Raw genomic sequence first — 25,608 nt, 5'->3', positions numbered from 1 at the left:
TTTTGGTTTTTTACTCACTTGCCTCAACAAACTGTGTCCAACCTTCTACATCAGGTGACGTACAAGACAAAGGATCACCAAAGTACACTATGAATACCTCTGAATAAGATGCATACAACAGCGTATGTAGTATCACCTACATCCCACTCATCTCTCAATAGCTTTCTGCTGTTGGTGCTCCTTGCACTGAAGTTTACCACCTTCCTCCATGACTGCAGGAGCAGGACCTCTGTTATCCCAGCGCAGGGGCACACGTGCCGACACCGCTCATCACATTCACTACAGCCATTCACACGACGGAGCCCAAGCACAGTCACAACAGCATCACAGCAGATCCTTCTTCGTTAACAGATTCATCAGCGATACTATTTCCAGATCGCAGTATTTTGCCCACCATGGCACCACAGACTAAACAACCCTGTGCTTCAGCTGCCAGGCAGGTCCCATCTTTCACGTTTAGCTGTTTGTGAAACCCGGTCATTTCTTCTCATTCCACATTGTCAGGAAGGAGCGCATGGTGGATGTGCTCTGCCTATAACACTGTTTCTATGATGCCCTGTCTGCTGGCAGAACAGCAGAAGCAACATTTGGAGACAAGAATTTGCAGTGTATTTTCAGTTTTGGGTAACTGAGCTAAAAGATAGCATGGGGTACAGGGAGAGGAAGAAAGGCTTACTGAATTGGTGCTGATGGATTCCTGTAACAAAAAAGAATGGGGAAAGTGATACTGAAAAAAAGGGAGTATTTACTTTAATATGTCCTTCATATAGGTGATGGGAAGACCAAACTTTTTGAGACAATGTGTACTTTATGATTTGCTGAAGGGAAGCAACAGGGGAAAGCCCTCAGGCATTTGTACCTACTCAGTGGTTTACTCTCTATTTTGTCACGTAAATTTTACAGGTCTGCTGAGACAGTCATCACTTACATGCCTGTTTGCTGTCAAAAAACTTGTGCCAGCAAACAAAACACTGGATTTTCCTGCTCCCCTTTGTTTTCTCACACAGCAGCCTTCCCACTGCCTAGGTTGTTTTGGAGATGTCTAAAATGCTCAGCAGTTTTCCTAATTTTCCATATTGCCTGCAAGAGTTTACCATGCTTCTTCCTGAACAACGTGCCAATACTCTTGAGGGGGTAGTCAAGAATGCAAGCAAGACAATGGTGAGTTTGGCTTATAGCTGGCATTTGGGTGCAAGCAAGAGAAGAAAATCTACTTATACAACAAAGAATTTGGTATTGTATTAATATTTCATTTTGCTTCGGAGAGAATACCCGCTTCTTCCCTTCCCCAAGAAACGACTCACATAGCCTATGTCTTATTGCTGTTCATCAAGGCACAGTGGTTATCAGTGAGTATGCACAAAACCTGCAACAAATAACCACGGTTTGATGGGATGAAACTTGTAAATATGCTCAACAATAAATTATTTTTCCTCATTGTAACAAAAATCTTCATAATAACAGAATTCCTCATCATAACAAAAAAAAAGGCGCTCACTTCCAGCTCTAAGTCTGCAACAAAACCTACCTTGTGACCAATTTTAACAGGCAGCGTATTGCTCTACCTTTCTGTGCCATCACTGTGTTCTAATTCACATGGGATTCAAATGCAAGATTCAGTTTTAGCTTCTTAAAGGGGTTTTCTGAATTGCCCAACACCAGTGACAGAATAGGAATGATAACTGGAGGATAAATAAATGCTTTTCTAACAAAGCTGAAAGAGACACCAAAAGTTTACACCAAGGCTTCAGTAATTTTTATTAAAATATTTTTAAAATATGTGCATGATACACAGAAGAAGAAATGCAGTTTATTTTTAAGTAATATGATTTGAACTGCCAACAGTATTTCTTCTTTCATAATTTTAGTACACACACCTTTAAAATAACAAACCTGACAGAGTCAAGACAGGAGCATTCTGTTTTTATCTAAAGCAAGATTAAAATAAAAAAAGATAATTGCTTCAAAACTTGGGAGATTTTAATTTATGAACGAGTAACTGCAAAATGACATCTGGGGATTTAGGTTGGAAAGTTCATTTAGAAAGCCTTATAAATCAACCTAAATATTGTCTATAATCTATGAGGCAATCTAAGGCAATCCCATTGCACATGGAACTCATTTATCTACGTCCACTGGTACCCAGCTGCCCAGATGCCAAATTAATTTTGTGTAGACTCCTGACAAAATTGTGGAGATGTCCCAGAAAAGAAAACGTGCAGAAAAATAATTAGCTGTGACTGCTGAGCAGACGTAGTACAAGCTCCTCATCCTCTGCCAGAGAAAGCCCAGTATCTAATGGCAAACAGGGGTCCTCCTCCTCCTCCTCCTCTTGGCTGAATTTCGTCTTCTTTCTTTTCCGCGGCATTTCTTCTGCTGCAGTACTATTGTTATAGCTTCTTTTCTTTTTTCCACTCCTCTCCTCAACTTCACTGCAGAAACAAATCAATTAGTCTTTTTAACAACTGTGGTAATCAATATAATCATGTAATCAAACAATTCATTTTAAACAAGGCAAATTTATGTCAAGATAAGTGTAAACAAAATTACAATTCAGAAGGGCAAAGCAATAGAAGCCGATGAACTCTGAATGTCTAAATTAGAACTGCTTTTAGGCCGAGGTGATGGTGGATGTTCTGCTGTCTTAATTGATTACAGTATATCAAGATATTGCTATCAGTCTTATCTAATTATTTGCTGCCTTATAGACTGACTGACAACTTGACAAAACTGATTTAGTGATGTGTCGGTGGACCTTTACATGCATTCAAGATCCTGTCTAAAATAAATATTGGACAAAAATAAAAACACCAGAACTGTCATTTCATTGGCGAATCCTACATTTAATACAGTTTTGATCTCAGTCTATGTAATTCAAGCCACTCTTTCCCCTTCTTTCAGAAGCTTTCCTTGGGAGATATTAACCACCTCTTTGCCATGAGAGAAAGAGGAAAAACCCAAGCCGGTTATTTTCCCTGGTGAATTCCTATTTCTTCTGCTGATTTGGATGAATAGCGTTTTGCAGCCTTCAATCTGGATGAAACAGCTGCGTATCTGTTTCAATACTTCGACTTCTGTCACATGGCCACATGACAGCAACAGGAGGAAAGCCCAAGGTTTTCACATATCTTCATGTGTTTTTTGTCCATTAACAGAAAATTTGCTATAAATCACCTTATCTAAGATTAAAATAATCTAATTAACAAAATCTGATATAATATCCATGTACCAGGTTATAGGGAGCTGGTTGTCCTAAGCTGTAGGGTAGAATTCATACCAAAATGAGTAAAATGCAACCCCTCTCACCCCAAACCACTCCCTCCAAAGAAGTTAACTGAAACAAAATGGCATTCTCAGTTTTTCACATTTGTATTTTAAGGAATATGACAAAAACGGAAAATGTTTTTTCTAAAACAGGTTGCTAAATTCAGATTTTCAGTTAAAATCTGGCAAATTTCTACCCAGAAAATTTGATTAACTTTAAAAAAATAGACGTATCAACAACAACAAAAACAAAATGCTTGAATTGTTATAATTGCTTGAATGTAAACATAATGTTTGCGAAATGTTTCATTCAGAAATACTGTTTAGAGACTTAACAGTTAGAAACAGCAGTTATAACAAACAGCTCAAACGGGGCACTACTGTCCTTTGAAGACAGCACAGGGATGCAATGCCCACTTCAAACCACCACCAGCTGCCCACCTTGCTTTTCCATTAATAGGACTATTTACCAGCCTGTGAAACACTGGTTTCACCACTCATTGGAAACCAGCCTAACCCAAACATTAACCCCCAAATGTAGCAGTTTACAAAGAAGTTCCTGAATGCTGGCTGAGAGGGATCGGCAGCGCAATGCTTCCTCCTCTTCCTGGCTTACACATGGTGCTTTCTGGCTGCCTCTCCATCGAGACGAAGGAATAGCGTAAGATCTGATGGCCTTGCCCTGGACTGCAAACGTGTGACCTGCTTCCCTCTCTCATCCATCCCACCTTTCACAGAACAACAATGCCAACTCCCGCCTGCTTACTACAGCACAGAGAGAGGAGGGAAATCCTATGAGAAACACCTTGCATTCCCACAACTGAAACAAATCTAACACCCTGCCTTTATATTGTCCTTCTCCACCTATCCTAAAGAAACACTGTAAAGCAACCAGATCTAACGAGAGATGTCCCTGCCCATGGCAGGAGAGTTGGACTAGATCTTTAAAGGTCCCTTCCAACCCAAACCATTCTATGATTCTATGAAGAGCTGATGACTGTGCAGCAAATACTTTTCCTAAAATGGGATGTTTCAAAGGATACAGCAACTTTGACTGCTTTCAGCTGTCATTTGCATGGGGGTGGCATTTTCATTTCTTACCAATGCTTATTCTATTCCTTTCCTGGGGAAAGATCTAGTTATCTCTGTAGCGCTTAAGATAGTCCATAAATGCTGAAGCTATACTGATGGTATATGAAAACATGCTAAAGGACTAAGACTTCTCACTGTTCCAAGTGGCCAGTGTGGGTCTGGGCTGGAGTTCCATGGTGTTCACTTTGATCAGGACAGAGTATAGGGGTTCACTTTAAAAAGTAAAACTAAACCTCCTTAAGTAAAAACATTTTAGCTTGTTTGCAAAAGGGCCAATTATTTCCAGCATTCAAAGGGATTCTGAAGCCCTGTTTGCATTCATAATTGACTAACGCTTCATCTAGGACATTAGTTCAAAAGATTTTGCAAATAAAACAATGCAGAAATCTCACAAGTTAGGAAATAGCAGACCTTAAATACCAAAAATTATATTAATTTTTGGCGTTTCAGGGGCCCATAGGCCTACATGTCTGTAAGGTATAGCATTTAAATACAAAATGCATTTAGAAGAGACTGTGAGATTTCTAATTTTTTCCACAAACAAAAAGCACATCAACACAATTATGATTAACTTTCATCATAAGCTTTGTGGGAAGATTATGCTGAGTCAAGCTGTTTCTTATTATTACTGAGGGATCATGGTGCTTGATTAAGTACTAAAGATGTATCTACATGTTAGCAGGTATATTTTCACACTAATTTCACCCCTACTGGGCTGTAAGCTGGAGAGTGAATAAGGAGGAACATATAACGCAGGAAGCAGGAGCAAAGCCATCGAGCAATGAAGAGAACTAAAGGTTTGTGTTCTCGTGATGCACAAAAAGTAGAAGTAAAACAGTATTTGACAAAGGCAATTAGGAAGGAAAGCAGACAGTGATGTGGAGCATCTAAGATGTTCGTAATTTTGAGATGCAGAGAGAAGACAGACAGTGCCTGTCCATAGAATGGTTTGGGTTGGTAGGGACCTTTAAAGATCAGCTAGTCCCACACCCAACCCTGGCCCTGCAGGATGGATTTTTACCAGCAACGGCTTGGGTGGCGTAGAGAAGGGCTGTACTGCTCTGCAAGAGCAGTCAGACACATAGCTTTTAGGAAGGATGAAAGAGTCAATTTTAAAAGGAAGCTGAAAAATAACCAGGAGAAATATCTGGCATCGTGATGCCAAGGGGCATCCTGTACTCCATCTGGGTGCTTCTCCTTAGCTGTTTGGACAGAAGGCTCTTTGGAGGAGATATAATATGTATAATTCTCAGGTATGCATGTAAAAGGACTGACTGTGAAAGCAGCTATATGGGGATGACTTCTGCACTTAACCATCAAATGAATCGGTCTCTTTTGACCAAAGGCCTGTCAGTCCACCCTGCAGAGCCCATCTTATCATTGGTCACTTTCCATGGGCATAAATAGCCCCTTATTCCTCCCAAACTGATACACTACCAGCTGCATCCACAAATAGCCAAAACAAAATAAAGTTGTTCTAAGGTGAAGTGTTTTCTGACAGAACAACACAGTTAGAAAGCAACTCCACAATTCAGATGCAAACCAAAGCCAGCGTGGTTTTTTTGTCTTCTATTTATAACACCTAGAAAGCAGCATATGCAGCTGGACTATAATTCCTTCCTTTTACCATCTGGTGCAATCTAGCTTTTCAGCTGCCTGAGTGACCTGTGCAGTCTGAAGCTGCCTGATGGAAGGATTTACTGGGACTGGGCTGTGTTTACACAGGCGAGAAGGTACTAACAGCCAACTTATCAACAGGCTCAGTAATTTCTGTGGTCACTGTTTGCACAGCTGTAACAGCGAAGGAAGATACTACTGTTTGATACGTACTGTTTATTACTCAAACACTAAAGCATGGTTTATGAATCCTGTCCCTTAAATAAATGCCAGCATATATGAATGGCATCTGGGAAACAGGGGATCTAACTATGACCCTGATAGCTACACAACACAAAACTCTAACTACTCAAAAATAATTTCACAAGTATGTTTTGAGGCAATACTGAGAAGACAGAAAACTTTTAATTGCTATTATTTAACTTGTTTCTGGGCTTCACAGTATGTCTTAAAACCTAAATACAGCTTGTTAAGTGCTTGAGAGTCAGTCATTTGAAATGTGCAGCCACACAGCCAAGCTGCTGTTGTTCAAAAAGCGTGGTACTACCATGACATCTCTAGACAGGCTCTGCTTCAGTTAACATTTATCAGAGCTTGCTTTGGAGCCTAGGTTTACCATCACTGCTCTGGAAACAAACTGCCCTTGCCACTGAATTGCAGGCCATGAGTCAAGTTTCCAGGCTGCAATATAGCACACACAAGCTCTTTCCCAAAGAAACGTACAGGAATAATGAATGAATCTGTTAATAAAATACAGTTCAGAAAAGTTAGGAACAATTTATACCATAAATATTGGCATTTTGCTAATCAAACATGCTGTGCCACAAACCTTTTTCCATGTAATAAATTTTAATTCACAAGGCCATGGCAGCAATCCTAATGAAGATTAATTACTGCAGTGCCTTCCATAAAGCCCAGTGCAGCTTCTTTCTTACTTGCTGTCAGAATGCTACAGCATATAGAAATGGTAATGAAAATATATTGTGTTGTGTTATTTCCTGGATTTGAACAGGCTGGGCCGATGGGCCGAGGCCAGTGGTGTGAGGTTCAACCAGGCTCAGTGCCGGGCCCTGCCCGTGGGTCACACCAGCCCCAGGCAGCGCTACAGGCTGGGGCAGGGGGCTGGGAACTGCCCGGTGGGAAAGGGCCTGGGGGTGCTGGCTGACAGCCGGCTGGGCATGAGCCCCCAGTGTGCCCAGGTGGCCAAGGGGCCAGCAGCGTCCTGGCTGGTGTCAGAAACAGTGTGGCCAGCAGGGCCAGGGCAGTGACCGCCCCCTGTACCGGGCACTGGCGAGGCCGCACCTCGAACCCTGGGTTCAGTGTCGGGCCCCTCGCTGCGGGAGGGATGTCGAGGGGCTGGAGCGTGTCCAGGGAAGGGCAGCGGGGCTGGGGAAGGGGCTGGGGCACAAGTCCTGTGAGGAGCAGCTGGGGGAGCTGGGGGTGTTCAGCCTGGAGAGGAGGAGGCTGAGGGGAGACCTTATCGCTCTCTATAGCTGCCTGAAAGGGGGGTGTAGGCAGCTGGGAGTTGACCTCTTCTCCCAAGTAACAAGGGACAGGACAAGAGGAAATGGCCTGAAGTTGCACTAGGGGAGGTTTAGATTGGATATTAGGAAAAATCTCCACCAAAAGGTTGCCAAGCATTGCAACAGGCTGCCCAGGGAGGTGGTTGAGTCACCATCCCTGGAGGCATTTAAAAGTCGTAGATGTGGTGCTTAGGGAGGTGGTTTAGTGGTGGACTTGGCAGTGCTGGGTTAACAATTGGACCTGATGATCTTAGCGGTCTTTTCCAATCTAAATGATTCTATGATTCCCTTACTGGCCATTCCACTGATGTAAATCAGCTCTAAAACTAGATTTATAAAAAACAATTGCAGGAAAAGGGATGAATAATCTACTTGTAATGAAATACCAGTGTAATAGTACTAAAAGCAAAAGACAAGTCCATCTTTTTATCATTTATTAAAGCTGAAGTACCATAACATGGAAGAAGAAGAAAAAAAAAATATTTAAATGAAAACCAGACCAGCAAGATGTCGCAGCACTCTCCAAACTATCAAGCTGCAGCAAGGTCTTTTACCATCTCATACCAGCATACTCTTCATGCCAGTCCCTCTGCTGCCTTCTCCTCGTTTCACCTCATCCAGGGCCCACTCTCTCATCTCTTGCTTCTTCCTGGGCTGCTCTCCCTTCATTGGCTCTCAACCCCTTAACAGAACCAGCCACAGCTGCACCTTATCTACATCGGCCAACCCACCGCCCCTGAAGCCAGCCCACAGCTGTATATTATCAATGATAATTAACCCAGCTTCATTCTGCTACAGCAAGACGGCATGCTTAATACTTCTTATTATTGCATGGGAAGAATAGAGAAGATATGACAGAAAAAAGTACTCCAGCCAACCATCAACATCTCTGTTCCGCTCTGAAGTCACCTTTACTTTCTAAAGGCTCTAGCAGACAAGTGGCAGTGGACTCAAATCAGATGTCTGAAGCTGTAACAGAACTTTTCTTCCCTGTTCCCATCACAGACATTGCTGACCATAAAGCAGCAGCATCTGACTCAGCCCTGAACCACCAGAGTTTCCGTTCAGTGTATCTGCCCTAAGCAATTTCATCTTATCTTTATATACCAGTCTGAAAACTCAGATCATTCAGGAGTTGGTTCTCATATCACTGCTCTGGGTTGGAACTGCTCTAGCTAGAGGTCACCGTGGCTTCAATAAAACCATTTTAATTTGCTGTACGTCCCTCTGTCAAAGGCTTAACCTCCTCTGAAATGTGCTGCTGCCTTTGGAGATGCTGCTAACCACCTACCTAACTGTTGCATATATAGTCATGCCTCCTCAGCTTCATCTGACACTGACATTCTTCAGATCCATTGTTCTCCTTTTCTTTTCTATGACCACTATCATTCTCCAATTGTTGACAGTTAATTTATGAATTGAGTTTTCAGTTAATACTCAACCCATGCCTCCTCCATTCATGCAAACACTTGCTGATGGCTTACTACATGTTGGGGTTTTTTTGAAAAGGTAATTTCTGTAGCTGACAAGTTTATGGAAACCACAGGGGATCTAGTCTGACCTGCAGAGCATAGGTTACCAAATTTCACTAGAAAATTCTACCATCAGGTACATTTCATATAGTGAGCTAGAGTTTAACTCTTATAAAGACTTCCACAGCATAGGAATATCATCATATCTCTATCAACACCAATCCCATATCTCAACGTCCAATTTTGAAGCTAAACACCATGATCAAGCCCTTAAACTGAGACCTTTTACAATATTAAGTTCTGGCCTTCACAAAGTCACTCATATAACCTGAATAAAACACATTAGAGGGAGCACCATGATTTGCACATTAATCATCTCAAAAGACAATGTGATGTCAACAACATCAAGGATCACATAAAACTTAGTAGGTCAGCATCAGCACCCTGGTATAAGAAGAAGGTATAAGAAACTGCAATTTGCCCCCTGTCAGCTGGTGACTGGCCATAAAATCACAAAAAAACAGTACCAAAATTAAGACATTTCTCCTTTCCCCTCATGTCCAAGACCTTTTCCATGCTGATCTAAGAGTTAATGTGATCAGTCGCACCTATTAAAGCTTTAAAGAAGGTAACAATGAGGTCAATCGTAACTTTGTTCCTCCTCAACATTTTTATTTAAGGACGCTGAGGGATTAGAAAAAGATCAGAAACTCAGTTTGACTGCAAAAGGAATATTTAAGAAATCTAGCTGCTTTTCTTCTACCCTATTTGATACACTTAAATTTTTCACCTCATTAACAATTTACATTGATAGCCTTAAACCAAATATGATGAATGTTGCTAGATATACAAAAATTAATCTCGTATTACATGCTTGCAGTCATTAATTACCCTGCTTGTAGAGGTATGGCTGGAAGGGAATTTTATTCATAGGCAAATTTAACTCATGAATTGTAGAGCTCCCAAAATTTAAAATGGGGAGGGTGGGGGCACAGATAGGGAGAAAAGATTAGCAATGTTTTTTACTTCTTAAACATGGACAGATGGTCTATTTTTAAAGACTGTTGAAAGAAGATACCCTAGGTCTCAGATACTTGCTTTGAATTATCCCTTTTAGAAGCACTTTTTCCCCCTTAAAGCAAGTAGCAGCTACTGTAGCCCAACATATTTCTATTTTAATCCAACACTTTGAGCAAAAACTCTGAATTTTGGAAATATAAAACAGAACAGAGTTCTATTTTCTGATCTCAAAGCCTAATTTCACTGTGTGTTACTACTTGTTTTTGTTGAAATCATTAGGTCAGTACTTCCCAGCCCCAAGAACAAGTCATCACACAGTTAGGCACAGCTCTATGAGAGTTGCAGAAGGCATCAGCATTGATTTAACAGAAACCCCTCCTTCCCACTGCCAGCAAGATTGTTCTCATATTTACTCTTCTTGATCCACCAGGTCCCCATCATCCTCCCTCCTCCTTTTCATGCATACATCCCCTGCACCTCTTTCCTTCCTCATGCAAGGTCAAAACCACTTCTCCATGGCCATATGCTCACCACGAGCCTCTTCTGCTACCATGTCCCATTACCCATAGGCTTACTGGTCATTCAATTTCTCTTGCTTTTCTTGATTTCCTCTTTTTCCAGCCCTAAATTAATATCCTTCACCGCATCTTTCTTTTTCAGTTGTGCCTCTACTTCACAAAAACCTCCTACAGGGTGCTCAGAGCACCTCACAAGTCTCCAGACATACCTATATTGAGCCTCAAAGCTAACTTCAGAGCCAGAGAACAGACCACTACACTTTTCATTCACACACACCTAAAAGAAATGCGGCTTCAGCAACACTCCCCACTAGAAACTGTCCTTGGCCTCTCCTACTGCACCAAATACACTGGGACATTGCCCAGAAGAGCTCTCGTTGGCACCATCCAAAGTCACAGCAGTTGTGGACAATACAAACCACCATGTCCAGTACTTAAGCCTGCACCCTGGCCAAATCCATTTAGCCTGTAAAGACATGACTGATGTTCCCTAGGCTGGCCCAAGCCAGCATGGGATTAACTGCCACATGCTGCGCTGCACACTGGAGCCATCAATGGCTCTTAATTCTGACACACTCCCTTCAGGCACTCCTAGAAATGTCATTTTGTCCTGAACGCTGTCATCTTCCAAATCTATGTATAGGCATGCTGTTGCCCACTGCTCTTGCCCTTGTGAGCATCCCAGAGTTTTTCACTCTCCTCTTCCTTCTGCTACCTGTCCTAGCTGCTCTCACCACTCACATCAATTAAATTACTATTCTTAGCAATGACTGACAAATCCACTCCCAGCCTGTGCCTGGCTATAATATAATACAATACCGGTGTCTCTGCTATCTGCTTCTGGAAATCACTGCCGATTATAAACTCAAAATTGTGGTCTTTGATGTTGCAGGTTTATCTGTAGTACTTCAGAGCAGTGCCTAAACTTATGTAGCCTCTTCTAGAAAGCTCTGAATGTCAGGACTAGCTAGGCTGTTTGAAACTGCTCTTTGGGTCCTTGTTAACTCCTGTTCAGCTTAAATGCTGGAGAAGAACTTGAAGCAATTTGACTCACTTTCCAAATTTCAGTCCTCTTGCCTTCTTAAGAAAGGCTGAAAACATCTACTATTCCTTACCCCAGTCCTCCAGCAAACACAAACAAGACAGAAATGCAGGAAAGTATTCAGTTAATTTGTGTAAAGATGGAAAATTTTACAAAAACATTTTTAAACCTCCTTGGAGGAAGATAAGGACCTTTTCTATTATTAAAAAGTGAACCAAAAGTCAGGGCAAACAACTGAGACCAGTACTGTGTCCTGAAGCTGACAGAAGCTGGTTACGAAGCTTCAAGCTATGGCAGTTCTTGAGACATTTGTTACCCCAAGAATGTCTTGCTCCTAGCCAGGGAAAGCTTAATCCCCCAAACCGAGACCAAAAAAGTGACCCAGACAGATTATAACCCCTAGAGCACTAAATGGACAGGACAGATTTGCACAAACCTTTTACTTAAGGAAGCAAAAACAAATTGCAACTTTGTAGTCATAAAATGAATGCCAAAAAATGTAACTGTGTAAGTCATCCGGGTTTGCATGGCAAGAATGTGCCAAAATTACATGTGAAAACAGTAACAAAATTTACATTGGAATTGTTCCTTTGCCAGACCACCTTTTAAAGAACTGAATAATGCTGAGATATTAAATGGCCATCCATTATATTTTCAAGTATACAGAACATCTGAAATCTCTATATTAACTTAAAGAAATTATAATATAAAATGTCCTTTATTTCATGAGCCTTAGCGTCTCCTAGTCAAAATCCGAAATAGAGTTTTTAAACAAATTAGCTTCCACACACGGCTAAGTCCCAAAGACCAAATGAAATCCAACCTTCCAAATACATGATCCTTAGCCAGGCTCAAGGCAAAAATCACTTTTTAAAAAAAAATAATTGGTAAAACTTCCTCGATTTTAAGCTGTATTTGAATTACACAGATACAATGTAGATAGAGTACGATGGAAAAGGTTCTAATGTTGCACTTTGTTCTAAACGCACCTCCAAACATTATCCAAACAGCACACTGAAAGTACACTTGGTAAATCAAAACCTGCAAGCCTTAATACATGGCAGAAAAAACAATTCGTATCTCAGCTCCAGTTGAATCAGGTACATATATAGTGTATTTTTTTGTGCCCAAAGTTACTCTCTTCAGTACAGATTAAATTCAAGACTAATCTCCTTAGGATAACTGAAATACTGTAGAAAACAAAGTTCCAAGACGACACTCCCTGAAAAAGTAACTCAAGTAAGAACAAGTCCAATAAACTGGAAAACCAAAAAGGATTAAACTGTGTCTATGTGGTTATCAAATTTACATGTCTAAACCTGGCATACTGAAAACACGAAAAATATTTTTAAAAATCAGTTACCACATGTGATTAGTTGTAGTTTCAAAGGCAAAGACAGACCACCCAATGGACCCTCTGGGTGACTGAATTTTATTCCCAGGCACGTGTCACTGCCACGACCTTAGGGCAAGTTACTATGTGACTCAACATTCCTGCCTACAAAAATCATACTGACTTCTTTTTTTAAGTGTTTTTGAGTTTTGCCGAGGAAAATACTTCGTCAGAAATTATTACTATGGTCCTGTTTCCCTTTTTGAATGTTCTTTCTTTTCCAACCTACTTTGCAGGAAGGGGAAATGACCAAGACCCTAGACCTTCTTTGAATCTTAGCTCTCCTTGAGAGCAGACACTCTGACTCCAGGGGGTCAGATCAGCCATCGATTCCAAAAAATTCTGCACTGATTACCACTGCCAAAAGGATCTGTCCATCTCTGTCAACTTTTATTCTTAAAGCTTAGCTAATCTGGAGTCTAGCTGACATCTTTGGAAAAAGGATCAATACAAAAAGTGATGAATGAATACATAAAAAAAGACAGAAGTGACATCCCCTAGATAAATGGTTACTTAATGATACTGAAAGTATCATTATTAAGTACTTATGCTACAAAACATTGTATTGTCAAGATAACTAAGCCTAGCTAAGGCTACAAGTTGAAATAAAGCAAAATCTTGTTTAAGAAATGTGACACTAAAATACTACCTTTTTGCTACAGGAAGTATGCAACGATTTAGCAATAATGAGAAAATGCCTAAGGTAATCAAATATTTAATAGGTAGTACTGTGACACTAGGTTTTCTTACACTCAGTTGCTGGTAACATTCTCCCACCAGTTCAGCTGTCCACCAGCTTAACGGATTCCAGGAATCTGTCCTTCAGTAGCAACATACACACCAATGAACAAGGCAAGTGTTACTCAATGTCCAACCGCATACCAAAGCTTTACTTCAGACTTTCTCAATAAACTCTTGGGTTTCCCCCTTCCAAGAAACAAACTACCCATAACCATCAAGATTCACTCTCTACTTTGTTACCTGCAGCAACACGTTACTACAGAAGTCAACTCAGAAGTTGCCCTCAAAGGCAAAATGACAGAACATGCACTGCTATGGTCCCAGATGGAGAAGCGTGAGTATCCTGAAATACTTCTCTTGGCACCTCCATTAATGTCCTATGCAAATGCAGAATTGCTAAACACACTTTTCTTCTGGTCCTTGTCTCATAGCATTAGACCAAACAGAGATGGCCCTTTCCAACAAGATGGGATTTTACATGATCCTCCAGCTCAAATCACTGTCTTAGGTCCAGGTTTTACTCATTAGAATCTCATATATTAGAAAGACAATATTAACCATGTTATTGATGTTACCCGGGAGAAACTGAGAATAGTTTCATTGTATTAACCTGGTTCCACTACAAGCAATACACGAATACCACTAGAGGATGCATTTATCAAATATGGACAGAAATATTTCAACATTACCAACATGTGAAAAACAACCTACAAATCCTCTTACATAGCCCTCCCCAACAAATACCAAGTCTTAAACTTCATTAAAAGAGAACTTCTTTAACAAATTCTACTGCTTCCCTCATCAAAAGCTGATGGGTAGAGTCAAGTAGTCATATGTACAAAAGGAACTGGATGAATCTTGTTTATGAATGATGGGTCTCATTTTCTGCTTGGTTTTAGGAAGCTGTATTTACATTTTACACAGCTTTTTAATTCATTTTACATGGAGTGGAGATACTCAGTCAGCTTGGGGAAGTGAAAAACCAGAAGAAACTATAATTGACTTAGTTACCTTCTTTCTCCCCCTTGCACAAAGAAGGGACAATTTACTGCTGCTCAGAAAAAGCAATGCATTTCCCCTATCCTTGTCAGTTCTATTGACCAACACACTGGTGAATAGGCTACATGGAACATGGTTACCAATCTGCTAACTTAGGGCTATCCAGTCCTTAAATCCATGTCCCAACACCCAGTCCTACATACTGCCCCTACAATGTGCAGTGACATGGAGCTAGGGATAATCTAACCACCAGGATTTAGCTGTTTCTGATATGAAATGCAAGAGATTTATGAACCTAGACATCCAGAAGAAAGAAAAATAAAGATCTATACTCCCATTTAAGTGTCAAGGTCATGTTTCTGAATCTGTTACATGACAGGCTGTTTATCAGAAACACACCAATGGAATTCTTGTTGCAGTGAAGCAAATGACAAAAACCACACAGGATGTCGTATGATATCCCTCTGTCATCCTGCACTATGTGCTGAAGAATTGCAGTATGTTGCCATCAATTACAGATCCTCATCCCCACCCCGTGCTTTTCTGTTAATCTACAGGAAACAAAATCTTCTGGTTTATATAATTAAAAACACTGTTTTAAATTAAGAAAAGTTTAACACTGTTAATTTTATTATATATTTACTTCTAACTCAGATTCCACTCCGTTTGTAGTGTTGAAGAGCCTGAGTAACACTGAATCATAAAACTTAACAAGCTTCACCATGCACAAATATAACATAGCACAGGTATGGAGGGCTCATTCAAACCCTCAGATGACTTCAACATTTCTCCTTTCAGACAGAACCTGTAATGTGACAGTAGAGAAATGCATTTCTGAAACTGTATTTGGTATGTGCGGCAAATTTTTGGTAGCAAGGGAGCTACAGGGGTGGCTTCCATGAGAAGCTGCTAGAAGCTTCCCCCATGTCCAATGGAGCCACTGCCAGCCGGCTCCTGGCAGGGCCTGTGGCCCCGTGGGGGAGACCCCGCACCGGGGCTGGGCAGGGGGGGTGAGGACCCTCCCCTGAGGGGCAGGACGGAAAATGGGGAGCAAAGCCAAGCCCAGGAGGGGTGGAGGGGTGGGGAGAAGGTGTTTTAAGATTTGGTTTTATTTCTCATTATCCTATTCTGATTTGATTGGTAATTAATTAATTTTCCCCCAAGTTGAGCCTGTTTTGCCTATGACATTAATCAGTGAGCCATCTCTCCCTGCCCTTATCCCAACCCAGGGGCCCTCTGTTTTATTTTCTCTCCTGTCCAGCTTAGGAGGGGGAATGACAGGGCAACTTTGGCGGGTACATGGCATCCAGCCTGCATCAACCCACCACAGAAACATGTGAAAACTCCAGGGTCAATGTTTTTGCACGTGAAACAGTCTCACTGAGATGCCTTCAACAATGACTCAAAAATCTTTCTCATACAGCTTCAGAAGAGAAAATAATAGCCTTTAGCAAAGATTTCTGTTCAGCACCTACCTAACAAACAAATGTACACCAAGTCTTGGCAGCAAGAGGATGAGTGTAAAATGAGTTCCTAACATCTAAACAAAGCATTTTCTAGAAACCATTAACATTTCCAAATGAACGTGGAAGATGTGTACATACCTATAGCTGTCCTCGCTTTCTGAATCCTGCTCTTCATCAGAATCTCTGTATTTATCTGGATCAGGAAGAGTACTTGGATCAAACTCTTCTTCACTTCCACTGTGAGCAAGAAAGGCAACTGTCTCCTCTTCAGCCTGTCAAGTGACAAATGGAGAGTTACAAGATAAACAAACAAGTCCATGTGACTCGCCACAAACCTCTTAATAGGGAGGCCACAACAAAAACCACCACCCTCAACTGCAGTCAAAGGCCACCGCTATTGTAGCCAGCAAAACAGAATCATTTCTTTCATTATTAATGCCCTCCTCCAAGGCTGTTTGTTAAAGGTTGAAGAATTTACATTGAAAGTCCACCTTCCCAATATCATCATCTCAAATCTGAGAGATTTGGGCAGCAACTAATGAACAGTCATCTGAGAGTAAGTGTTTAAGTAACATAAAGCTTTACTGTCTCACAGAAACACACTGGCAAAGAGATACGAGCTTGTGGACACATTAATCACTGCTGTAAGTTGTATTTCATGAAATACTCTGATTTAAAACTCATCTGGGTGTCCTTGCAGTTCAAAAGTGAAATGCTGCTTAAGCTGAATTAACTGCTCTAAGGGAGTCTCAGCCATCTACCACAAGTGATGCACGTTCTTCAGACTTCCTCCCAGACCCTCCTCATCCCTCCTCTCTGGGGCTCAGCTTCCCTCTGTCCCTGCAGCATGTCTTGGGATGACATTAGGGAGTCTCCCCAGGGTGTGGGAATGCCTCACTAAATCCTTAACAAACATGGGATAGAAGATGCTGCTACATAGAAGTCTTGGATAATATAATAAAGCTGACTGCTTTTGCAGATACGGGTTCTGCTCCATGCAGTCCCGAACTGATGGCACCACTTTTGTAAATTTTTGCTAACAGGCATGAAGTTGGACTAGGGGATGCCTATGCAATTGTATATGTACACAAAAATGCAAACAAAAAGCTTACAGGCATTTCTAAGCAACATGAACCCAGGTCCATACCTATTTATGCTGAAAAGCAAAAACAAATGCAAAGAAACTTCAATTAAAGATATCACTACCTTTTGTTTATATATCTAATCAGCATGCACACAGCTGAGTTTCCAAAACAGTACTAATTTAAATGATCATTCATTCTACAAATAATTTCTTATCATTAAATATTTAAAGCTCAATTTTGTTCTGATTTTTCACCATTTCCATCCATCACCATGTTTTAAAAGAACACTGTCTTTATGTGCACAAACCTCACCATAAAAAAAACCTAATTAAAACAAAAACTGCACCAAAGCTCCCTTTTGTATCTGCATATAGAGTGAGTGAAAGGAAATGAGCTGGCGAAGGGTAACATTAGTCAGCACTGCAAGAGTCTCTTATTGCTTGTCCAGAGACACTTCTGCAGCACACTGAAAGCAAGCAAAAGAACAGGCTAAGAGCCAGATCTGCAATCAGAAGGCAGAAGAAAAACATATTAAACACACATTTTGTTCTTAACTGATTTGAAATACCAGTAAAGGTAATTCTATAGCTGGGTGTATGCAATCACTGGAAGCATCATCAGACGCAGCAGCACTGTAAAGTGCCCAAGGTAACATAACCACTAACTGAAAAGCATGTTGGTTACCAGGAACTTCCAATGCTATTTCACAGTAATGGTTATTTCGTTTTTGTGGGGTTTTTAAAGAATTTTTTGCTTACAAAAAATATATTCTAGCTCATCTTTTAGTACAATATTAGCATTACTGATTCAACAGAAAACAGAAAAAGGTCACCTTTTTGTTAATGAATTTCCACATATGAGAAGCATTCTTCATTAAATTATAGTACATTTAAATTTCTTTAAACATTAAATATTTGCTCTTTACTTGTATTGAAAGAATAGGTGCAATGGGAGGGAGAACCAGTGCATATCCATCATATATTTAAAAGAGAGAATTCTTATTCAAAGCTGTTTATGGAACAAAGTATTTTTTAATATGTATGTGTGGCACTATGCAACAGAGTTCTTAATACTAACATTTAATGGCAGTTATCTTTTCAGACTTGGGCTGTTCATTCATATTCTCAGTTACGTCAGTAAAATGTTGAGACTTCATTGTTTCCTAAGTTTTGTCATTTATATATGCACATACAAGACAATTACACAGAGATCAAACCTTTGTTTTCATTACACATTCATAATCATTTTTTCCAGCAGAAAATCTGCAGAGTTGTGTTCAAGGTAATGCTTACTATAACAAAAGAAATAATTGGTAGCAACGCCTCTCTAATTCCTCAGGAATCATGAGGACATATTTCTTGTATCACCAGTTACATAGTCATTAAAATATTTGTATGACCCTGAAACTGTTAAGAACTTGAACATGAACATTTATCATCCACAGCTGAACAACAGAATCTCATTATTTTTCCCCCCTCTTGCTTCAAATGTCTATCAGCGAGTCAGGAAGATGAAATCTTGTGACTTAACTTTACATTACTCACCACAAGAGCTGGAGAAAAAAAGTGAAGTCATAGTTCCTGGAAAAGTTCTCCAGAAACAAAGAGGATGCAATGTACAGACTCAGGATTCAATCCTTCCTAAGGCAACTGCTATCACAGAAGAGATTAACTGAAGAACACATTTTGACCACCTGTACTTTATGCCTAAAGTCAGTGACAATGTGCTTTGGAATGTGTATTTATTACAAAGTTCAACTGTGGAAGGAAACCCATTCAGACATCAAATCAGGCCGGTCAGGAGAACAGAAATCAGTGGAAATCACCTTGCTATTTTAATTCAGCTCTGGGGTGACAAGCCACCTCTTGTTTTATACCAGGTTGCCCCCTGTATTTTGCAGTCTAGTTCCACAGAAACTTTGCACAAAGACTTTCAGTTTGAACATGGCACTGAGATGAAAATATTTCGGCATTTGCATAGTCTCCCTCTGCAGCATGAAAAAATTCTTCTTATGCAAACTCAACATTTTAGAAAAATTCAGCAAAATTTCTGTGCTGAAGGTTTTGGAAACCTCATTGCCTTCAACCTTCCACGCTGTACCAAGTCGGCAATGATCACACTCTACCTTACTGTAGTCATTTTGGAAACACGCACCAGATGAGGCAAACAGGACAGGTTCCTCTAGAGCTTTTGCCCTGCTTCTCAACAGAATACCTTCAATTCAACTTCTAGTTGTCTTTGTAACAAGGCATAACGACAATGTACTCTCTTTGTAAAGGCTGGATGGCTGGTGGAGCTCAGGTAAATGTGTCAGGCAGGCTTAAGAGAAACTTAAAATGAAGAAACTGATGTACCTTTTTAAGAAAACAGAGACTCAAGGAACTCAAATGTTCAAACTAGCAGAATGATGTTTCCTTTCTACCAGGCATTAAGCACTTAGGTGTAAATAATCTATTACCATCAGATAAAAAGGGAGAACTGAAAAAAACATACCATGAAAACCTGCACAGGTACAGAAAGTGTTGTGTTTTCCAGGATTTAATTTATAGAATACGTATTTGTTATGGTATTTATATCTAATTTACTAAGGGTTTTTTATACAATTAAATTGTCTGGAGTTGCAATTTTTAAGTTCAACCCTTTAAGCAATTTATCAGCTCCTAGCATCCAGGTGGAGGGGGGAGAAATAATTGTTTAGGCACCATCAGTTCTGTTCATAGTACTTTATAAAGGACAGTGGGGCAATTATTTCTGACCAGCTAAAACCAACACCTTTAAGGTTTGTTTAGAAGTTGATCAGACTTGATTTGAATCCATCAACAGCCATGCTTGAACAACATTCAGTTCCTTTCGAATGATGCCACCCTTTAGCTTTTGCTAATAATATGGCCTCTCCCAGTAAGTGCTGTTTGTGATTTTAGTGCTAAGAAACTGGAAGCATTAAATACTGCTAGGAGGTTACCCTACACACATACACCACTGTTAAAAATTCAGCACATTACAGTTTGTATAAAAAGATACTTCAAAATATAATGCCTTTCATGATCTGACAGCATTCTGAATTTTATTAATTTTCTTCTTTTTGACAGTTATTTTTCAGGTAAAAATGGGAGCTCATGCTGCATCATGTTTATGAAGGAACATATTCACCAGAGAGGTTTTGTAGCATTCCCTTTAAAACGTCTTACCCTGGATTCACCTGATTGCCTCGCAGTTTGTGTTTGTGGGGTTTTTTTTTAAATAGCTTGTACCCCAACCCACAATACTGTGTCCCCAGCTGATACATGGTTGCTCTGATATTTCATCATCTACATTGCCCCAAAGGAATACAGCTATTTTGGCAGTTCACAAATAGAAATACAGCCTTTGATGTAGCTGGGGTGTTTGATCCAACAGTTGCTTTGAAGATCAAGATACTGAAAACTCACTGGGAGCCAGTGGAGCAAACCAAGTGCTGATCAAACCTACAAAGAGCTGCCTAAACCATGCTGAAACTGGGCAGCTATGCTCCATACCACCTAACACTTACCAATAGCCTTCAAATCCAGAGAGAAAGCATCACTTCCACCAAGGGAAGGATCTTGCAAGCTAAGAGGGGAAAAGCCACCTTTTGTCCACGTTTCTAAGATGTGTGCAGTGGTATGTAAGGTTAGCCTTCATGAGCTGTGACCAAGTCATGCGAGCTTTCTTCCTCTCATCATCTACGCTCTGTTACCTGCATCAACACTGAACATTAATTACAATTGGTGACGGGTCCATTCCACAATTAGTTTTGCCACTCCTCCTAGGCTCGCTTCTTCTTATGGATCTAAGTAGGATTGGGTATACAGAAGGGTGGCAAGAACAGAGATCAGGTTGTTGTAGGACTTTCTGTCCTCTTGGGTCTGAAGTACACAGGTGCATTCAAGGCACACCACAAAAAGGAGGTGATGTGGATTTGAACAGGGTCAGCTGTTTCAGAAAGGTTGGCCAAGTTCCATGGGTCTGGCCAGAAAGACTGGAAACCAAAGACTGAAGAAACCAAGGTGGCCAGTTGGACAGACAGACGTAGCCTTTGCACCAAGATGATCTAACTGATCTTCAGGCTCTGGGAGGAGTTAGCCATAGCTCCTGGTTTTCACACCACTTTACAGAATATTATTCTTGGTTTTCAGTAGAAGGGACAGATAACTCTAAGCTTCATCTCCAAACCATTCACCCTTCCCAATCACTGGCAGTCACACCAAGACTCAATTTCATCCACCCGTTCTTTGTTCCTTTTTAAGCAACCTGGTATCTTGAATAATACAATTAGCCTAGTTTAGACAGCAGAAACTTGCTTTTACCAGTGGTCTCAAATAACGTACGTGAAAATACTTGATTTTCTTTCTTGGCATTCCTAAATGCCCCACATTTTGTGGTCAGTGAACGGGCAAGTCTGCGTTCCAAACTAGCATACACTGGTGCATATATACTGACATTGAAATCTTTGCTGTATAACTACAGTAAAGCAATTTGTGCTGGAAATGGCTCCTGCCACACGAACAGTTCAGAACCATTGAAAACACAAAAACGTAGAAATTTCCACACATGTACTTCTGGGTTTTTTTATATTAGTAAAGCTTCTGTCATTTTAATAGTAGTATACGTTTTATCCATAGACTTGATCTCTACAAAGTACTCATAGTTCATACCAGAATTAACAGCAACATAATGAATGTATATATAGAAAGACAATATAATCTGGTAAATTTACAATTACAAACTCATCTACATCACAATGAAAGGCTGAGGACTTCTAAATCTACTCAAAGACTTTTTTTTTTTTTAATGTATTTGTTCTTATCTGCACTTGAATTACAATGGGTATGTCTCACAACTAGACCTTATCCTCTTCAGTTTTTTATTTGCTCTTAGAAGACCCATGTAGAATACTTCTTGTAAAGCAAGACTCTTCAGGTTGTTACTAGCCACAATTATTGATGGTATTTTAACAAAAGGGTAAGCTAATAAAATTCTAGTGGAAAAGGTCAGAATAAAACAACTATTCTGTTAACTTGAATATAATTCATGTTACAGACATGAAAATACAACTTAAAAGAAACTAAGCTTCTAGATGGGTAGCACCCACTAAAATATATGAAATTTTGATAAGCAGAAGGACTTAACCTTCTGCATATACTCTTGATTCTAGAGATTGCTTGATTTCACAGGAGTGCAAGCTAATAGTTCCAGTGTAATAATATATGGGCATGAGCACACAGTTGATTTATTTGCTGTAACAGATCAAATCCAGGATTTTTAGTACCATAAACAAAGTCTCTGGCATTTGAGTTAACACAGTAGTAGCTTCATCTCTGGCAAAGTATAAAGTTTCCTGCACCTGTCATGGCAGCAGCTATACAGAGGTGCTACTACCATGCACACTAAATCCCTGTCTGAAACAAAATTGATGTAAAGCATTTAATAATGCAAAGGCTTCAAACCAGAAAAGTCTAAACAATTTTTATTTTGAAATCTTTCTAATGCTAGGTTGTCAGGTATCATTTTGCTTGCAAGTAAGCAAGTAGTACAGGAAAAAAAAAGGGTCTTATTTGCTGTGCCTTATAAAAAGAAATGAGTACAAAAGTCTGGGAGAATTAAACATGCCAACACACATGTCCACAAGGCTAAGGCCCTCTCAAAAAAAACCCAAAAAACCAAAAAAACCCCCCAAAAAACCCCAAACAACAAACCCAGAAAATTATAACGCAGAACACTGTTTTTAAACTTATATTCTCCTCACGTAATCCTTGGACTGTCTCTTCACACTCTCTCTTTCTCTCCACTTTTAGGTTCACAGCAGTCATGGCTGTCAGCTCAAACACAGAAAGCAATTCTCCAAAGTAGTCTCTGTGTTCAAACATTTCAACACATCAGTCTTCTCTAGGGAACCTCAGCATACGTCCACAGAGACAGTGCCTACACAAGAGAATTTTCTCCGTATTGCTTTCTGAACAAGCCTGAAGGAACTGCATCCTCTGCTGTGATGCAGCAGAGGTGTCCCACCATCACCACTCCTCACAGCAGAAACTGGGAGCAGAAAGCACCCTTTGCTTAGTGCCATGTATTTTTCAAGAATGAACAGATCAACAGCAACACTGACGTGAAATAATCAGAAGGGAAACCTCAGAAGTCACATGATTTCTCTAAGCTGGTTAGTTCTGCTCTTTTTCTTGAAAGAACTGATTGGTATTCAGTATGCAACACTGACATTAAGCACTTGTCCTACAAGACCTTCATGTTTTCACTGTACTGCTTAACTCACGTAGTCAAAATGATTCTACAAAATACATATGTAAAATAGCACATTTACAAGGAGAAAAATATGAATCAAATTAATTCCTCACAGTGAAAGTTATTTGAACTGCTACTGGTGCTCCTAAATACAGAATTGAGGAAAAGAAACTCAGAAGTAGCATTGCTGCTCATGGCACCGACTCAACTGCTTGCTGTGTGAACAAGACCTTGTCTGCCTTCATTCAGAACCTATTTAGCAGCAGCAATAGATTCACATTTGTTCAAATATGCAAACAAGTAACGAGTAAATCAGAAAGCACCTGACTGATGCTGCATACTTGCAGGGTCATTTACTATTTTTTTGTTGTTGTCAAATCCACCTTCCCAAGCCATGAATCCCTTTCTACAGAATTCTGCAAAAAGACAACTCCTGACCAAAGAGCCTAAGGGTCAAGTAGAAGACAAAAAGGAACAGATGAAGAAGGACAAGGAAGCAAACTGCCTGGGGAAGATTAAGAGCAATGGGCATGACACAACAGGAGACCTGCCCTCTCCTATTTCCACAGGCATGGCTGCAAAGGGGATCCTGGATAAAGATACTAAAAAAGCTTCTGAGGCAGACTAGCAGCCATCCACCAGCAGACAGAAAATCATAATATCCCTTGACAGAAATTTTATATATATGAATGAAGAGGAAAGACATATCTTAAAATGTCAAGTAGGAGAAACAATAAAGATTTATATGAGGCAAGATCTTCTAGACCAACTAATTGAAAGAAAAATATTTTTTCAGGTCTAAAATAATGTAAAGCAACTTCAAAGAAAAAAAAAAAAGATGACTTGCTGAGAGTTAGTGTTACTCAGGGAACTGAGATAAAATGTAGCATCACGTGTGCAATAGTGCTGAGGAATGTCAGTACAGGGAGAAGCTACAGAAGGGTTCTCTTCAGGAAAGAAAGCGCATGTAATTTGTCATCTGTGGAAAATGAAAGAACAAAAGAAGCATTAAGAAAGATTTAGATAAGCACCACAAAGTGACCACAGCAATACTAAGGCATAGGCTAAAGTGAGAGATAGCAGTGATATCCATAGTAACTGCTTTCTTGAGAATCGGCCAAGCCACGAAACATCAGCTAAGATTCTAATTCGGACAGAAAGGTAGAGCTGGCGTAGAGAGCCTGAGATAAGACTCATTAGTACAATTTGTATTCATAGACAGGATTTCTCCACTAAGAGGAGGAAAAAAGCAAAAGGCAGAGCTGTTCAAAACGCTGTTAAAGAGACTGAAGACTACGAGATTCCTGAAATTACAAACTATGAACTACTAGAGAAGACAGACATCAAAACAGAGGGTGGTCACATCTGCAAAGCCCCTAAAAATTGGAGCAGATGTGGAAAAACCAAGTGAACAAGCAACAGGTGAGAAGAGGCTGATTGTCAGGGCTCTCAGAGAAGAGGAGCTGTGTTAAGAGGGAAATCACAGAGCAGTTGCTAAAGAATAGGATGGATGATGTCTATTGAGTAGAACTGAAACATGCCTGCTACATTGCCGATGAAAAGAAGGGCATGAAGAAATGTGGCAGCTTGACAGGTAAGAAAGGCCAGCGTGGGAATGGGAATCAAAGATGAACAGGGAAGAACCATAAGGCAAAGGTGAAAGGGACAAAGAGGAAGACTGTTGAGAGATCCGATGGAGATGACAGAGTGCTGACAAATGGAACCATGACGGTGAGAAAAGCTGACTGAAGTTTTTTAAAAAACAGGAGAGAGTAGGAAAGAGGAAGAGTAAGAAGGCATGAGAACAGCACTGAAGCTGACTGAGAAGGAGGTAGAAAACCAGCAAACAGCTAGCAGCAGATATAGAGCAATTAAATCAACAGCAAGCAGAACTAGGGAACATGTGGCTGAACACCCAAGGGCACCTCTTCACATGGCAAGTGGCAAAGCCAATAATGTTTTGCCAAAGAATACAGAAGATGTTAAGAGTTTACATGGGCTCAAAAGGTATGTAGGTAACTAATAAAAATCTGTCAAGGACAGCAAGTATAGCAGCGCTCTGCCTTTGCCCCTCAAAGGCCCTGAGCTACCGAGCTCCTCGGCCAGGTAGTGTAACAGGAT

At 40.3% G+C, this 25,608-nt stretch overlaps 1 protein-coding gene across 1 annotated transcript in view; it reads right to left on the bottom strand.

Annotated features, from left to right (window-relative positions):
- Positions 1 to 1,733: 1,733 nt before the first annotated feature.
- The window catches only part of DDX10 (DEAD-box helicase 10), a 192,203-nt gene continuing 168,328 nt past the window's right edge, over positions 1,734 to 25,608 (bottom strand). The window contains exons 17-18 of the mRNA XM_056328581.1: positions 16,286 to 16,419; positions 1,734 to 2,432 (exon numbers count right to left, since the gene is read on the bottom strand). Coding sequence (XP_056184556.1) covers positions 2,231 to 2,432; positions 16,286 to 16,419 — 336 coding nt within the window. The 3' untranslated portion in view covers positions 1,734 to 2,230. The remainder of the gene's footprint in view (positions 2,433 to 16,285; positions 16,420 to 25,608) is intronic.

The sequence above is a fragment of the Falco biarmicus genome, chromosome 2 (assembly GCF_023638135.1).
Source record: "Falco biarmicus isolate bFalBia1 chromosome 2, bFalBia1.pri, whole genome shotgun sequence".
NCBI classification, from domain to species: domain Eukaryota; kingdom Metazoa; phylum Chordata; class Aves; order Falconiformes; family Falconidae; genus Falco; species Falco biarmicus.
Note: the sequence above shows the minus strand (reverse complement) of the source record. Positions and strands in the feature narration are given on the sequence as shown.